The 18,850-nt window shown below is 41.0% G+C and overlaps 1 protein-coding gene across 1 annotated transcript in view; it reads left to right on the top strand.

Moving 5' to 3' along the window:
* The window catches only part of PRAG1 (PEAK1 related, kinase-activating pseudokinase 1), a gene marked incomplete at both ends in the record, with an annotated part of 44,903 nt that overhangs the window by 9,758 nt on the left and 16,295 nt on the right, over positions 1–18,850 (top strand). Inside the window, one exon of the mRNA XM_084232024.1 lies at positions 17,813–17,970. Coding sequence (XP_084088150.1) covers positions 17,813–17,970 — 158 coding nt within the window. The remainder of the gene's footprint in view (positions 1–17,812; positions 17,971–18,850) is intronic.

Below are 18,850 nucleotides of genomic sequence, written 5' to 3'. Positions count from 1 at the left end.
TCTGAGTTGAACTGTAGTTTATAGAAAATATTTAGGGCCTTCTCTCTATTTTCAGCACACGTCCTTGGCTACATCTAGGGATTAGTGATTTTTTTCTTCAATTCCTTCAGTATCTAAAAATCGCCTATTTTCTACTAGGTCCCTTACAAGGTACTAAGTAGCCAATGGCTGGGTTATGTGCCTTGAGGACCTTGAAGGTTGAGCTGGTATGAATAAATCAGGAAATGCTGATTTAGGCTCCCCCTAGTTTGATTCCCTTTGATAAGACTGGTTATCAAGCATCTGAATTTTTACTATATTTTATATTCTGTTCTGTAGTGGAAAGGATTCTGAGCTCGGTGTCTAGTAGTACTGAAAGAATAGGCCATTCTTTAACTGTCTCTTGACTTGATCCAGATCAAGCTTAGTACAAGCATATAAATAACTATTCATTTTTTTAAAAAAAATTTAAAAGGTCAGATGCTCCTTGAAGAAAAAGAGCATGCTTAGCTAACTGTGATTCCATAATATTCTGTTTAGTGCTTGGCACATAATAGATGCTCAAGAAATATTAAATAAACAACTCTAGGCAAAAACCATCCCCTATTTATTTCAGTTTCTCCAAAAGGATCTAACTCTGTTTTTGCACATTGAGAATTTTGGGACAAAGGAACAAGTATCTTTAAATACTGAGACAAAGTGCCTTTCTTGCACCAGTACTCTGTATATCAGTGTCTGACACATAGTTTACCAAATATAAAGAAAGGATTATTGAATTGGTGGGAAATTTTAGGCCAGCATGAACTACAGATCATGGCCTGATTTTTCACAGGACACACTCCATTGTAATTCTGTGACTAGCCTTGTTCAATAAAGCATTGTCACCTTAAGAAGCTGAGGTTAATAATTATTAATGCTTCAAGGTGGGCAAATACCATGCAGGCACAATGCATCCTTTCATGGATCAATTACCCTACAAGTTCTGCACATTTCACTTTTGCAACTGGGCTTTCCTACTCTGTTGTTTTTTATTTTTATTTTTTTTTAAAGATTTATTTATTCATGCATATAAGAACTGGGGCACAGGCCAGAGGTATGGGGGGTGAGAGGATTCACCAGAGACAGAGCGGGGAACAGAATAGGCAGATTGACCCAAATATACTGCTAAGGGGAGCAGCGGGCAAGACCTGAGAGGACTGCTGTGCCACGTGGGCAGCTCCCTGGCTGGGGATCGAACCCAAGCTGCAGTGGCTGCAGATAGCCTCACAGGTTGTGTCTCAACCCCTTGTGCACCAGGGAGTCCCTACTCTGCCCTTTTTTAAAACTTGAAGCCCAGCAGGCATGTGGAGTCCATCCTCTTGCCACATGAATGTTCCTTTAATGTAGTAATCACCTGAGGACTTTTTTTCTCCACCAGTAAGTTGCAAGAAATTCTAGGATGTGGTCTTGCTTTTCTGAGAATAGATTTTCTAGGCTCTCTGAGGTGGGTGGGTAAGAAGACAAAAACACAGGCCAGGTGATCAAACTCCTGTCTAACGAGTCACTGGTGGAACCTTGTTCTGAGACTGACTCACCCACATTTTGGGTGTGAATCTCCTCAGTGAGAACTTCTTTCTATTTACGATGCAAGAAATGTGTTATTGTTGTTTTGAAATCACTGATACGTTCGTGAAAAGACTTGTATTTCATTATGTCAGGGCTGATGATTCCTTCTTCAAAGGATACTTTGTCCCTTTCTGCCGCTACTAACAGAATTTAAGATCAGAGTCTGTATTATCTATGTTAAAATTGCTCATGACTTCTATTGGCTTGTGGGCAGATCCCTAAATATATTGGGCACTGCTGTATGCTATTCCCATACAACTCTGTCAAAACCCCTCCTTCAATTAGTTTTTGTCTACTGCCCTGGACAGTTTACTCGCTTACAAAACAACTTACAAAAACAACTATTCTCTTTAGGGGAAAAGCAGAGCTTCTAGGATGCAGATTACATTCTAAAAATCCTTCCCTTTTTACTCAGTTTACTCTCCCGGTTAATTTTAGTATTCAATGATCAGAAGAGCTGAGCTAAATTGATATTAGTAAGTAATATGACCTTGAAGATCAGGAAGAAAGAGAAGAATCCTTGAAATTTTAAAATCAGTCATAGTGAGATGTCACTTAAAATAATTCTTATTAACATGTGCCGATCAAAAGGAGATTTTATGACCACATGTTCTTGAACCCTGAGAGGTTCATGTTGCATTCACCACACCACTTCTAGTCAGCTGGAGTAGCCGTCCTGAGGGCCCCATGGAAAACACACATGCCCCCCTGTAGAAAAGCTTGCTATGCTGCCCAGTGCTCTCTGCTGGTTATGTGTAGACATGTGGTTTGCCAGTCCAGCTTTAGAAACTAAAATGTGTCAACTATAATGCAAATCAATAGTGCCATTAACTGTTCCCCATACTAATTTAAGAATTTATGAACTCCTGTCCTTGGGAGGGGATCTGTAGTAGGCCAGCCCAGGTGGCCCTAAGCACAGTATTTGGCAGAACACGGTCATCCTCTATGATATCAACCTCAAATCTGTGACTGTCCTGCCAAAATATTTGTTATTTACTCAAAAACAGACTTACAAAATGATTAAAATTTTACAGACTATTTACAATCACTCATTCAAAGGAAATAGTTACTTTTCAGTATATTGTCCATTATTTTAAGCATCATTTCTCTTTATAGAACTTAAATTTCTTTTTTAAGTCCTTCCTTAAATCATGTTAAACTATGTATATTCACTTGGCCTTCCCCTCTGTGACTTGTTGCACTAGTTTCTGTATCCCAGACTGCGGTGTGCTTTGGGGTCCAGGGTTGAGGCAGGAGATGTGTTTTCATAACATGTGATACATAAAGTTATGTTGTTTTCATAATATGTGATACATAAAATTTTTTTAGGAATCTTCTTGACAGATCATGTTAGGTCATCTTTTTTTTTAGAGAGATGTTAGTTTGGGGACAGAGTGTGTCTCCCTAGGAGAAAAAGAAGGCTAGAATAAGAATATTTGCTAATCTGTCACACTTAATTGGTGACCTCCCTTCAAATCTCTCAAAATGCCTTCTCTAAATTCAAGTCCCCTCCAGAACTTAAAATAGCTGGATTGTATGGTGAATCCTAAATCCAGCCCCTTGATTATTTGCTACCCTACTTCCAGTGCTTGTCCATGCTTCATATAAAGGCAGACAAAGATCATGAAAGACTCATCACATAGTTTAGAGATTTCTTGAACTTGAAAGTCATTTAATCACTAAATATTGAGGAATGGATGTAAGTGGAGATAATATGAAATATCCAGTGGAAGTGAATATAAGAATATACCTGGCCCCCCAGATCTTCATTCCTGAGTGTGTGCTTCAGAAAAACACACACAGGTCAATAAGGGGACATACACAGTGAAGTCATACCAACACTATTCACAGAATGAGGTTATTGGAGCCAACCCATGTACTCATCGCTAGGGAAGTAGAAAAGTAAAGTGTTATGAGATGAAATGAAATAATAATAACAATCAGAAGCACTGCACTAGATGTATATACAGAAACATGGGTGGACTTTATACTAGTATTGAGTGAAATAATTAAGACACAGAACAAGATCTATAACATAATGTAATTAATATACATTTAAAACACACCAAATAAAAGATACATCCAAGGAGATTTATAAATCTCCCAGGAAATAGGGCATGAGTACCTGAAAATGGAAATTTGGAGAGATAGAAAACTAGAGAGGAAGATGAAGGAAAAACTGAAATAATGCAAATCAAGCTGAAAGTGTTTCATTAATGAGGTATATGATTCTCCCACCTTTCTGCACTTGAAGTAAATGCAAACATGAGGTGAGACTGTAAATCATGAAGAGATACAGAGTGAGTTTACTTGAGAGAGGTGAGAACAGTAATTAAGAATATCAAAAGAGGGCCTTTCCTGGTGGCACAGCCGTTGAGCACTGGGTTGCGAAGCTGCCCGCCTGCAGCCTGTGCAGCACAGCCAGCAGACCTCTCCTGCTGCCCACTGCTCCCCTCAGCCGTGTACTTCCATCCTTCTGCCTGTTCTGCTCCCCACTCTGGCTCTGGTGAATTCTCTCACCCTCCCGTGCTTCTGACTGTACCCAGTGCTTGTATAAATAAATAAATAAATCTTTTTTTTAAAAAAAGAAAAAAAACAGGCAAGATAAAAAAAAAAAAGAATATCAAAAGAAGTGATGAATGTTTGGAATAGCTGCTTTGGAGAATGAGAGTTTGGGTGCAGGGATTGCAAAGGAACCCTAAGAGCTGGCTGAAGTCAGGAGCATGCATTCATTGTGGTCCCAGTCTGCAGGGCTTTGCACTTTGCAAGAGAATCACTCAGCTGCCTGGTGCAGAGTGAAGATGGAAAATATTTGTAGTTCCCTGGTGTAGTATTGTGTTTTACAATAAATATCTATTTGGCCTTTATCTACTTTCTGGCACAGGGCTCCTAAAACTCTTGAAATTTCCTAAGTACTGAGAGTCATAAAGGTGTTTTTTATTATGTTAGTGAGGTGACTTTTGGACCACATCTAAAGATGGAGCTGGTTGCCAGGGGAACCAACATTGAGATAAGAAGGTTAGGACTTCAGCCCCACCCCCAGAACGCAGGAGAGAGGCCAGGTTAGAAATGGACTCAGTTGCCAGTGGCCAGTGATTTAGTCAATTTCGTCTATGTAATGAAACCTTCATAGACACCCAACAGGACAGGATCTGGAGAACTTCTAGGTTGGTGAACACATGGAGATGTGGGGTGAGTGGCATGGAAGCTTTGCATCCTTTCCCCCCCATTCATCTCTTCTATTTGGCTGTTCCTGAATTGCAACCTTTTAATTAAATTGTTTCTCTACATTCTATGAGTTCCTCTAGCAAATTAATTAAATCCAAGAAGAGTCATTGGAGCCTCCACTCTGTAGCCAGTCTATTGGAGGCACAGTTGATAACTTAGACTTGAGTTTGATATTGGAAAGGGAGGGCAGTCTTGTGGAGCTGAGTCGTTAATCTGGGGAGTCTGACACACTCTCCAGGTAGGCAGTGTCAGAACTGAGTTGAATTGTAGGGCACTCAGCTAGTGTTCAAGAATTGGTGGCGTGGGAAAACCTCGGGATACATTTAAATTGGGACACCAGCACCCTTACTCTGGCTGGGGAGATTCAGCTAAGGCTGAGGACTCAGAGACGAAGCTGTTGAGAAGCAGGTGAGAAAATACTGAAGAACTGACAGGGGCATGGGAAGAAAATGACCTTTGTTGGGCAGCTGGTTAGTCCCAAGCAGCCAGGGGAGAAATTCATCCTAGTAACGGTTAGTAATAGCCTAAATCTCCCAAGGCAGGAGGATAGAAATCAAGGCTAATACAAATACCAAGCCCAGTAGTTAGGCTCAGAAACTGGATCGATAAAGAGGGACGGGGGGAATCTTTCTGAAAGTGGAGTTCTAAAACCAGTAGTCTAGAAACAAAAAGATTCTGGTCAGGCACAAATCACTGTGGTGGATGGATTTTGACAGGAATAGTCCGGACTCGAATAGTTGTGATTCCCGAGCTGGCTGCTAAGAACTCACACCTGAGTCTTCTGTGTACTGGAAGGGGGCAGGCGTGTGAAAGGGGAGGCATCTTGAGAGAGTCTCATTTTGAGTGTGTGGGGGGAGCAGGCTGCTATAGTAAAAAAGGATCTTCTTTTTCTAAATTTCTATGTACTGCTGAGCAGCCTGGTCAGCCCCTGCTCCTACACTATAAATTATCAAGCTCTTTAATATGTAGATTACAACCAAGGTCTGTTTGATGGACATACCAAGTCTTCCCGGTTATTTTAGAATAATGTATATCCCTAAAGCATCATGATGAACTTTCTTTTTTGAGTCTCTTTAAAGTACCATAATAAAGGCAGAGGTATCGAGAGAAAATGAAACCTCCACCTCATCTGCTGTTTCTGCTGCTTCTCTTCAGGCAACAAAAAGAATTACTGGAAACTGCTCAGGTCCTCCCTCCACCCCCACTCACCCATTTTTCTATATAACTAGCACTTTCTTTGTACAGGCAATCCTTGTTTTATTGTGCTTTGCATTATTGTGCTTCACAGATAAAGCATTTTTATAAGACCTTACCCCCACACCAGCAAAAAGAGGTTATGACTCAGTGAGGCTCAGATGATGGTTAGCACTTATTAGCAATAAAGCATTATTTTTTTTTTTGATCTGTGATAGTTGGGAATTTTTATTTTTATTTATTTATTTTTTTTTAATAATAAATTTTATTTTTATATTCCCCCATACAATTGCAAACGCCCCATTCTGACCCCAATCCTTCCCCTCCCACCCCCCACCCCCCAAAAAGTGTCTCTGGTTCATAGTTTTCTGTTGATTTTGATTTTCACTTTCTTATATTCATTTTCCTGGTCCCTTATTTAAGTTCTCGAGATTCCTGCTATGAGTGAGACCATCCGGTATTTTTCTTTTTCTTTTTGGCTTATTTCGCTGAGCATGATCCCTTCCAGCGCCATCCATGTTGCTGCAAATTGCATGTGTTTATCTTTTTTGAATGCTGAGTAATATTCCATGGTGTATATGTACCACATCTTCTTGATCCAGTCATCTATTTTTGGGCATTTGGGTTGTTTCCAAAGCTTAGCTATTGTAAACAGTGCTGCTATAAACATAGGGGTGCAGGTGCTCTTTGGAATTGATGTTTCTGTGTCCTTTGGGTAAATACCTAGGAGTGGAATTGCTGGATCATATGGAAGCTCTATGTTTAGTAGGTCCAGAAATCTCCACACAGCTCTCCATAGTGGTTGGACCAGTTTGCACTCCCACCAACAGTGCAGAAGAGTTCCTTTTTCTCCACACCCTCGCCAACATTTGTTGTTGCTAGTTTTTTTAATATGTGCCATTCTCACTGGTGTGAGATGGTATCTCATGGTAGTTTTGATTTGCATTTCCCTGATTACAAGTGATGTTGAACATTTTTTCATATGTCTGTTGGCCATTTGCATTTCCTCTTCAGAGAAGTTTCTTTTTAGCTCTTCTGCCCATTTTTTGACTGGATTATTTTCTTTGTTGTTGCTGAGTCTCATCAGCTCTTTGCAGATTTTTGTGATCAGTCCTTTATCATTAGTGTTGTGTGCAAAAATGTTCTCCCAGTTGGTGGGGTTTCTCTTTGTTTTTGTTATTGTCTCTTTTGCTGTGCAGAAGCTCTTTAATTTGATGTAGTCCCAGCTGTTTATCTTTGTCTTCACTATCACTGCAATAAAGCATCATTTTTTAATAAATATTTTTAATCAAGGTATATACTTTGTATTTGAGACATAACGCTATTGCACAATAATAGACTACAGTATAGTGTAAACTTCTGTATGTACTGGAAACCAAAAAAATTGTGACTCATTTTGTTGTTATATTGCTTTTTTGAAATGATCTGGAACCAAACCTTCATTAACTCTGAGTTGTCCCTATACTTGGTGCTGTTTTTAGCACTTATTAAGTATCACCTCATTGACTCCTAACAGCCCATGAGATCAATATTAGTACTTCCCATTTTATGGATGGGAAGCTGGCACTGAGAGATGTGGTGCCCTTTCCAAGGCACACAGCCAGTAAACAATGGAGCCAGGACCCAAGCCCAGCAGTGGAACCCGTGTTCACGCTCTTAGCCTCCTGTCTGTGGCCTTCCCAGGTGACTCTGAAATCCATCTGGGAGACGGCTTGCATTGCTGCTCTTCCCAGAGTCTCCTGAAGGTACTCCCAGGTGCCGGCCTGCAGGCAGGACAGCTGGTGGGAGCTGCCCCTCTGCGCTTTGCAGTTGCTCCGTCTTTACTTCCATTTGTCACTCCTTGCCTTCTTTTCATCTTCTCTTCCCATCTGCCCCTGTGTGAACAGACCTGAGAGTCTCCTTCTGGACTTTCCAGCCAGGAATTGGAGACACATTGTTCCTTGGTGATCCTAGTGGAGAGGAAAGTGAAGTGGAGTGGAGTGGAGGACAGCCACTGAGTGCCTCACTGCTCTCTTAACCTGCTCCTCCACTGCCCTCTCCCTGTCCTCAGCCTTTGCTGAGAAGCACCCACCCAGCCCGAGGAACTCTGAATAGCTGGTTTCACACCCTTCCCCTAGGCAGCCCAGAACTTCCTCTGCTGAGCATACAACCATGCAAATGGGACCACAATGAAAGGACTTTGGTTTTCTGAGACCTGAAAGGTCACCTTTTTAAAATATTTGTATCTCTCCATGCCAATGTGTAGCAAATGTCTACAAATTTCCATTTGACCAGTTCAAGCATTCTTTTTTTTTTTTTAATACAAAACCGGGGTACAGGCCAGATGCGCGGGAGGGTGAGAGGATTCACCAGAGACAGAGTGGGGAGCGAACAGGCAGACTGATGAAATACACTGCTGAGGGGAGCAGCGGGAGAGACAGGAGAGGTCTGCTGTGCCATGTGGGATGCTCGCCGGCCGGCCGGGATCAAACCCACACTGTGGACAGCCTCACAGTGCGGTGCTCAACCCCTTGCACCACCAGGGAGGCCCTCAAGCATTCTTATACTTGACTGAAACTAGTAACTAAATGTGTGTGTGTGTGTGAGAGAGAGAGAGAAAGAGAGAGAGAGTGTGTGTGTATTTCTATCTTTATAAATAAGTGTGGTTTTATTTCTTTTATTAGATGGTTTCCACTAAATGCAAAGTACAGTCAACTTTCATTTGAACCACTGGGCTTCTAGGCCTGCGTGCCCCAACAGTCACTAGTGCATTCATTGCAAATGCAAATGCAAATTAACAAGCTCACATTCTGGCAACTGTAGAGGTCACCTGATCAAAAATGAAACTGATTTTCTATCTTTATACATGCTAATAAGTCAGTGGGAAAAACCTGCCCCTAGAACAGACTGGACCCTTTAGTCCTTGCGGTGTCATTTGCAAAAATATCTCCCTTGGCATCTTTATCAAAAACCACCAAGTTAAAAACAATAAAATCCTTCCTAGCTTAATTATCTGTCTTTTCTTCCTATCTCCTGGGGGAAAAAACTACAAGATTTGTGCAAATTCAGGATATTTGGGACTATGGTATTTTGTGGATACAAGAAAGGTTCAGCTATTGAATGCAGCTTTCCTGAGAGTTGTTTGCTCAGTGTCCTGCCATTTGCAAGTGTTACTGGGCAAGTGTAATTCTTTCTCAAAAGAGACGTTTATCCTCCTGATGCCACCGAGTTATTGAAACAGAGGAAGATAAACTTAATCAAGAAGTATTTAATAATTACGCTGTGTTCCAGCATGTCCTGACTATCATACAGCTCCTCAAATGGTTTATAACCTGGAGGTGGCCACAAGCCTGTTTCACATGAAACAATTAGAATGTTCTAAACAGGGATATAACCTCAGTAAATGAGAATCACACTCACTTCCGTATGAGTTCCAGAGGATACAGAACAGTCAGAGGAGATTGGAATGGTTTGGGGAGGATTTGTAGGTAAGTGATACTCATGCTGGGTCTCGAGGATGGAAATGGATTGCAGAGGAGAGGAATACAGAACACTAGGGGGACAATGAGGGCCTAACCCACTGGAGCAAAGAATTTATGAAGGAAAGTAGCAGTGTATTAACCAAAATGGTGGTAATTTTTTTCCGAACAAGAAATCTAGACATGTGTTCCAGGGCATAGACAGGGAATGAGGGTAAGTGGGAACATCTGAACCTGAGATTGTCAGAGAAAATCTGAATGTGTGTGTCTGCGTGTGTGTGTGTGTGTGTGTGTGTGTGTGTGTGTGTGTCCCTACAAAAGACCTGAGCTTTTCCAATGTGGTCGCCCAGGTCAGGAGTCCTTACAGGCTGTGTGTGTGGAACTCCTCAGGATCAGCCATCTTAGTGACAGCAACATTTTAGAAAGATGTTTTACCCCCAAGGCTGCAAATCTTTTTGACAGATGTGGTTGAACCCTCTATATGCTTTTTTAGAGGAGTTTGATAAGTGATTATCTAGCATATTGTAGGTTTGTTGAAGCAGACTGTGTCAGCTATACTCACTACTGCATCCCCAACACCAAGCAGTGCTCAGCAAGAGCAGGCAGTTCATGTGAAGTTGTAGAAAAATCTGGGAATAGGATTCAGTATAGATAGGACTAGAGATGCACTGCAGGTAATAAAGGTATGAGTTACCTTAAAAATGAGGTGCTCTTATTTACCAAGCAGACCCAGTGTTTCAGCTTGATTCATTTGACTTTAAGATGTGCCTAAAGAGTAGCAAATAATAGGGTGAAATGTAATGTACTTTCGAGTGTATTTGAATTGTTTCTAATGATGGAGCCCAATGAGACAATTGGAGGTTGAAAGCCGCGGGTCACAGAGGCAGAGCCGTTCCTATTTTCCTGTGCTTTTGCAGGAAGTGCATTTTATAGAAAAGTCAGAGAGGAACTGAGGGGAAACAGAGCTGTGAGCTGGTGAATTCACAGCAGGCTGACCAGGCACTCTCGCTGCCTCTCAAGCTGGCCCTTCATGCTCAGGGCTGCTCCCAGGACTGCAGTCACTGCCCCCCTGCTCCAGGGGTCTGGGGGGCCATGCTGATGAGGACGGCGCCCGGGTCCGGAGTCTAGGATGGTAAGAGGTCTCCTTCTCATGACTTCATTTATTTGCATCTAAAACAGTCTGTTTTCACTTCTTAGCAATTTAAGAAATGTATGTAGACTTTTCTAAGGTGTTCATGTTACCTCCGAGGTCTCCTAGTCATCACTAGTGCATTCAACCAACCCTCAGGCTTGGGGTGTGGGGGGGGGGGTGTAGAGATCTAGGCTGAAATGACACACGCGCGTTATTGGAGTTTTTATCTACTCCAGAGGCAAAATCTCTCAAACAAATGCATGTGAACTAAACAGAAATGGGAATGAAAAGTGGCCTCAGTCACTGTAAACTGCACCATCATGGCGTGAGGATCCCGGCTGTGTGAAGCTGGAGATAGTCTCTGCCACACACAGGGTCCAGCGTCCTCTAAGCTTTCGGTCATTCTGAAGCTCAGGGGGTATTTTTAGAGGAGGCTTGTTCCTACAAATGAGGAAGTCTGGCAGATGGTTCTTCCGGCTGTGTTATTTTTTTTCCAGCTTTCTACCAACACAGTATGGAGAAAACTCTGGCAAGGCTTCTTTCTCTGAGGACAATGGGGGGAAAAGCTGTTCTAAAAGCACTGCTGCAAGACTCAGAGTCTCTAAGGACATAAGTCACTGACCACAGCCGCACATTTCACCCTGTTCTCCTGTGACTGTGTCTAATCAAAGGGGAAGGCAGGAAAGGAAATCTGAGCAAGAGCGAGTCATTTATCACACCGCCTGAGCAGAGACATCTGTGTGGGCCTTGCTCCCCTGCAGCTGATAAGAATGTTATTCACCACCAGAGAGGAAAGACGGGTGTATGGCTTTGGCCCATGGAAACCACTTCCTTAAGTTTACATGATATCAAATTTCATCTTATAGATGGTTTGCACCAGTTTTATGAAAGAAAAATCAAATGATTAATAAGAAAAAAGTGACTATTAAAAATAAATTCAGTCTTACTGTGTGTTGTGGAGTGCGCTTAGAATGTCATTTGACTTTAAGTCTGACAGATCTGATCCATTAAGGCTTGAAAAAGTTATCTTTGGAAATATTAAACCTTTTCCGGGGATTCTTAAAAACTGTACACAGACGAAAGACAAAAACAACTTGATTGCAAGTCTCTGCTTGGTGGCAAGCTTCCCCTTGCCTCTTTAAGTCTCTTTCTCTAGTTAAAGTGTGAATTCTCTTTAAGGGTGCAAATTTCATAGGTTTTAAAGGTGAAAGACTTTTATGCAGCTCATAGAACAGTCATCACTCCCAAGATTTTGCTATTAAGAGGATGAACTCTTTGCCTTCTCCATTTACACTTGAGCATTGCAAATGCCTATTGGGTTTTAGATACCTGGTGGGAACATTAGCTGCTTGGGCTTTTTTAAGAAACAGCAGTGCTAGTCCTAGAAGCCACGAAAATTCCACTTGTGGGGCCTCCCTGGTGGCGCAAGGGGTTAAGACACAAACTTAAGCTATCTGCAGCCACTACATGGGTTCGATCCCTGGCCAGGGAGTAATCCACATGGCGCAGCAGACCCCTCCTGACTCTCCTCTACTCCCCTCAGCAGTGTATTTATTTCAGTCAATCTGCCTGTTCTGCTCCCCACTCTGTCTCTGGTGAATTCTCTCACTCCTCGCACCTCTGGCCTATACCCCAGTTCTTGTATGCATAAATAAATAAATATGTAAAAAAAAAAGAAAATTCCACTTGTGGTTTTGACACCTAGTTCCCAAGACTCCCCACTTCCCTACACACACACACAATCTCACATTCAGTGGAAAATTAGCCGTCACAGCAGTAGTTGCATTTTGTCTGTATTTACTTGATCAGTTATTAAAGCTGTGACATCTCCCTCACAGTGATGAAATGAAGAATTAACTCCCAAAAGCTCGAAAGAGTTGTTGTATCTGAGAAACAATTTTTTCTATCCATAAGGTTATTCTGTGATGGAAACAGCCTTCCTTATCCGCCAGTCCTGCTGGGGGCCCAATAGAAATCTTGCTGGTCCCCCACCATGGGCCTCACCTTTCTCAGCAGCAGATCCGTGGGAGTGGCCAGCCCTGCATTCATTCAGCCCTAGCGATTTACTTTCCTACTAGTAATGTGCGTTTTCAATTTGTCAGATATTTCAAGCACACAGTGAAATTCAAAGAATAATTTAATTTATATCCATCCTTACAATTTTTCAAACATTAAGTTTTTGCCATCATTTTAGATTTTTAAAAATTAAATATATGGAAATTCCTTTTCAATTTCCCATTGCTACCCAGAGTGTACCTATCTTAAAGTTGATGAGTATCATTTCCATTTTACTACATATATGTAATATGGAATTATATGTTATGTAATTATGCATTTTAAAAATGTATGTAAAAAGTACCACTGAAGCCTTTTGTGAGCTACTTTTACTATTTAACATTTTAAGAATTATTTTCATATTAGTACATTAAAATCAAGTTCATTTATTTTTGAATGCTGTATTGTACGCCATTATAAGACTATACCACAATGTATCCGTTCCTTTGTTATGAATATTGGATTATTTAAAAGTTTGCCTTTGCCATTAATAATAACTCTGTGAACAATCTTACCCATGACAGTTTCTCTAGATCTGCACTATGCAAGTAGAGTAACCACTACTTAAAATGTGGCTAGTCTAAATGACAATGTGATATAAAAGCAAATACACACTAGCTTTTAAAACCTTAGAGTAAAAAAGAATATAAAATATATCAATAATAACTTTTATATTCACTACATGTTGAGGTGATAATGTTTTAATATATTTTAAATATTAAATATCATTAAGATAAATGTCACTTATGACTACCAGAATTTTTTTTTAGGATTGATTTATTTACACAAGAACTGGGGTACAGGTCAGAGACGCGAGAAGGTGAGAGAATTCACCAGAGAGAGCGGGGAGCAGAACAGGCAGATGGACCAAAGACACTGCTGAGGGGAGCAGCTGGCAAGGCAAGGGAGATCTGCTGCGCCATGTAGGTTTCTCCCTGGCCGGCTGGGAATCGAACCCATGCTGCAGAAGTGTCACAGCACAGCACTCAACCCACTGTACCACCGGGGAGGCCCACGACTACCAGAAATTTTAGAGTTATATATATGACTTGAATATTTCCTCTGGACAAGGCTATTGTAGATTCCTGATCTGGCCTTTTAAGGAAAGTTTATTTTCCCCTATTGTAGAGCAATAATTTTTAAACTTTTAAAAATGAGGACTCACAGTAAGAAATATATTTGCTATCACGACCCAATTAGCGTGTGAACTGACAGGTGTGCGCACCCCCCCCACACACACACCCCCTCCCCCTGAAACCAAAGTTTAACAAAATGAATTTTCACAAAATTTTTTTTTTTTCATATTATCTGGTCTGTTTTGTTAAAATGGCCTACTGGTTAAAAAACTGCCTTTCACTCCTAAATTGACTTAGGAATTCACTCACTATTAGTGATTTGAATAACATTGCTCAAGGATCTATACCTAAAAATGGAGTAAGTGTGGTATAGGAATGAGCATATTCAACTTTACAAGTTTCATCAAATTGTTAGCCATTGTGTGTGTGTATGTGTGTGTGTCCATCAATCCACAGGCCCACAGACAATACCAAAAAATTTCCATTTTCCCACAACCGTAACAATACCTGATATTGCCAGAATGATCTGCTTGGATATAAATGGAATCTCACTTATTTTTACTCTTATTGCTAGTAGACTGATCATCTTTTCATGCGGTGATTGACCTTCCATGTTTTTTCTTTTATGAATTGCTTTACATTATCCATTGCCCTTTTTAAAAATAGGGTCATTTACGGGCCTCCCCAGTGGCGCAGCAGTTGAGCGCTGGGTTGCGAAGCTGCCCGCGGCCTCTGTGGCACCGGTTCGATCCCCGGCTGCTCCCCGGCCACAGGAGGAGGGTCCCACATGGTGCGCAGACCTCTCCTGCCGCCCGCTGCTCCCCTCAGCAGTGTACTTCGGTCCTTCTGCCTGCTCTGCTCCCCGCTCTGGCTCTGGTGAATTCTCTCACCCTCCCACGCTTCTGACTGTACCCAGTGCATGTATAAACAAACAAACAAACAAACAAATAAATAAATAAAACATGCCTCTATAAAAAAAAAAAATTAAAAAAAAAATAGGGTCATTTGTTGCATTATTTTTATAGTCATATTCTGGATACCAATAATTTATCTGTTATGTGAATTGTTAAATATGTGGGTTTCGCAATCCAACTTTTTGGGGGGGGGGTTTGCACTCTCTTTGTAAAATTTTTCATCTGTCAGAAGTTTAAAAATGTAAAGTACTAAAATTTATCAATATCTTTTTCTTTATGGTTCTATTTTTTTTAATCTCATTTAAGAGAATTTCCTCTACCCCAAGATCATAAAGATTTTCTCCAATATTTTCTTCTAGAAGATTGGGTTTTTTTACCCCCATCGAAAATTCATGTTTGTACATCGGGTAAGATACTGCAGCTCTGCTATCTTTTTATCCTTTTGTAAGCAGCTGGTGTGTGGCTACTGTGAACTTCCTTGCCCCTCGTAGGCACAGCACTTGATTTGTTATACAGCAAGTTCCTGCATAAGGAAATCTGTTTCTTCATTCTTGATCCTCAAAACATTCATCCCAGATTTATCAGAAGCAAATATTTATTGATCTCACTTATCCTACAGCCAAGTCTAGATGAATTTGCAGGCAAGTTTTAGCAACATTTGAGGGAACAAATAATCCCATCTTACGCAAATAGCATAAGATAGTGGAAAAGGTGAAAAGTTACCCATTTCATTTTATGATTTTAATTTAACCTTTGTACCAAAACTGGACAAGGACAGTAGAAGAAAAAAAAATTGATGACCTTACATTTGAATGTAAATGTAAAAATCCCAAGTTAAATCTTAGTAAACCTGAATCCAGTAATGTGTATGAAAATAAGTTGTTGCAAAGTTTGCAAGCATGTGGGTGACTTAAGAAAAGTTATTATTGTAACTCATCCCATTAACAGAATGAAGCAGGAAAATGATTTTTTAATAGATGTAGAAAAAGCATTAGATCAAAGCCAATAACTAGAAGTAATTAAAAAATAGAAAACACTTAAGAGCCTCCCTAGTGAAGCAAGGGGTTGAGACACAACTATGAAGCTATCTGCAGCAACTGCAGCATGAGTTGGATCCCCAGCCAGGGAGCTACCCACATGGCACAGCAGACCTCCTCTGTCTCACCTGCTGCTCCCCTCAGCAGTGTATTTCGGTCAGCCTGCCTGTTCTGCTCCTCACTCTGTCTCTGGGGAATACTCATAACCCCTCACACCTCTGGCCTGTACCCCAGTTCTTGTATGCATAAATAAATAAATCTTTTTAAAAAAATAGAAAGCACTTAGAAATCTTCAAATAGAAACAAACTTCCATAACCTGAGGATAAAGAGCACCTGCCAAAACCTGCAGCATGCTTGCACCTGGTGTTGAGGCAGTCCTTGTCCGCTCTGCTGCTGTGTTCCTTCTCTGCCTCTTCTTTCTTTCAGTGCTTTGTTGTGTTTTATTTTTCTAATTTCTCTAAATAATTGTGTGTGTGTGTACTCATATACACATTTATAGATTTTTTAGCTTTATCTACTTAAATTTCATGAAATGTTTTTCCCGTTTGTGGAGTGAGGAGCAGGCTGTGCCAGTTCAGCACTTGTAGTGCTGGAATTTCTCCCTGGCGATTTCCAGAGGCTGAAGACCCAGAGGCTAGAGATGACTTTGGAGGGGTCAGAGTAGTTGGATTGTCATAGATGTAGATGACTTTTCACCTAGAGAGAGGAGTTTTCCTTTATTTACATCTTCATCTCCTGACTTCATCTGAGAAAGCCATTATTGATGGATCCGATAAGGATAAAAACATTTATGAAGCCTCCTATGATTTTATTTTGCCAGAGGGTAAAATAACAATAATCGACTGCTATAACCCTTCCTAAAGATTTAAGGTTTCCAAGATCTCTACAGTGACAATGAAATAAAACAACTACTATTTGTTGTAACATTGCCATCACTGTCACATTTGCATTTGACTACTTTAAAAAGTTTTTTAATGTTGATCTAAGGGGTGGGAGAGGGGGTGGGAAAGAGAGACATGCTTAAAGGTAGCAAATGAACATACTCTAAACTTTTTTTTGTTAATAAATAAGGGATTCCAGAGACTGAGAGAACCAATACAGGGTCTGGCAATGTTGTACACAAAGAACAATCAATACACTCTTAACTGTAAGGTCATGTGCATTAAATAAGGCAGCTGTGATGCCAGATCAATACTGCATTGTATATTTCCTACAGCAGGTATTGAGATATAGATCTGCTCTAGTGGGAACAGGAATGTCATCAGGAAATATCAGTTCAGACAAATCTGGGTTACCACCAGCAGGGAGGGAGCTGGATTGATTGTGGTCTTTCTCGCTTAGTGGTGAAAATGTCAGGTCAGAGTGAATATTCATGTGGTCCTTGGCATGAGGGAAAGAAAAATCAATAAGCTAAACACTCCACCTAATAATGCAACTCTTTTCTACAGGACAAATTCTTTTTTCTTGAACTTGGTATTCCTGCCCCTAATACGTTGGGGATGCAAAAGACTTCATAGAAAGGCTAAGGAAAGATTCCCTTGTTCTAGAATAAGGGTTATGTTAACATCATTCTATCTAAACACAGCACTAGAAGTCGAGTTAAAATTGAAATAACATTTTCCTTAATTCCAAGGAACAACTTAAACCCTTTAAGCTGTGTCAAATGAATACATCCCCAAAAACATAATAAAGAAAAAAATGCCACATTAGTCCTATTTGCAATTCATTTGTCTGTGATTTTGCAAAAGCCAACCCATCTCTATATGTTTCTCCATACATCTGCTTGTATGAGAATGCTCAAGTGTTCTTTGTAGAATTCTTACACGAGATATAATAAATGGCATAAATGTTCTTGGCAGATGGGGTCAGAATAGGAAGGCGTTCCTCCCAAATCATGATTTTGGCACTTGTGTAAATATAATTTAACAGATTCTCTTCTCCTAGCCACACTCAAGAAATCTCCTACCATTCCTGTGCCTAAGGTCTCAGAAGAACCCTGTTTTTGCTTCCTGTTTTTTTCAGAACCTGCTGGCGTTGGTCAGGCTTCAGAAGCAAAGTGAGTTCTTGATCCATAGATCTGGTTTTTGAATAGAAACCAAATTAATTACTTTTGTTTGTCCCTACATTTTCTAGGAACCTTTTAAAGATGAACAAGAGCAGCTCTGATCTGGAAAAAGTGAGCCAGGGCTCCACAGAGAGCCTCAGCCCTTCCTTCAGGGGCATTCACGTCAGCTTCACCACAGGCTCCACAGACAGCCTGGCCTCAGACTCCAGGACCTGCAGCGATGGAGGTAATAGACTTGACTGATGGGGGCAGCATGGGTTCTCTCAGGCCTGCAAGGCCGACCTGGGTTAATTGCCAGGAGTTGGAAGGGCTGAGCTGGCTCTCCCGTCATGGCTATGCTTTACACAGGAAGTAGACATATGTAGGAGCAGTTGAAGTTAATTCCCTATTGAATGCATGACAAGGTGCCTCATCCCTTCTTGCCCCCTCCTGTTACACATGCATCCAATGGCAACAAGGTGGGAGGAGGCGGAAGTTGAATGCACATGGAAAGACTCTTGATGCCTTGGGTAATGACACATCTGTGTATATGTCTGCGTTCCATGTCTGTCCTCAGGTTTGGTTCTCAGGGGGTGAGTACATGCCAAACCACAAGTTTTCACACATTTACACACATACACACACATACACACACACCCTGGTCTGTCTGCCCTCTCTCTCCTATGCACACACACACCTTGCTCCTAGGCACACATGCATAAAAGCACTTGGACAGCAGGTGTTTACATAAATGTTTATTGGTGAAAGCATGGAGGCTCATCAGCTACCATCTTTTCCACTTTCTGGATTAAGTTCTAAGACATGATGTCTGAGTATGTCCCAATGAGGTGTATGCCTTAAAAGGAACTCTCGTTTATCTGTTATTATGATGAATAGCATTAAAATCTCTTATTCTTTCAACGTTCGTTGTGCATGTGTCCTCTCCTGCTTTTCTTAGACTTGCTTAAACATGTGGCTTTCGACATGTGCTAGCTTGACTTTCTTTCTCACTCCTGCAGAAGTATTTCTCCATAGTAGGCAATTTTGGAGTAGAGGGTTCCACTGAAAATTCACGGTCATCAACAATTTTCTGTCTAAAAGATGACTACCGCTAAGACAAAAGCAGA

The sequence above is a fragment of the Talpa europaea genome, assembly GCF_964194135.1.
Source record: "Talpa europaea genome assembly, chromosome: 4".
Taxonomy (NCBI): domain Eukaryota; kingdom Metazoa; phylum Chordata; class Mammalia; order Eulipotyphla; family Talpidae; genus Talpa; species Talpa europaea.
The sequence above is the reverse complement of the archived record's forward strand: the minus strand, read 5'-3'. Positions and strand labels throughout refer to the sequence as shown.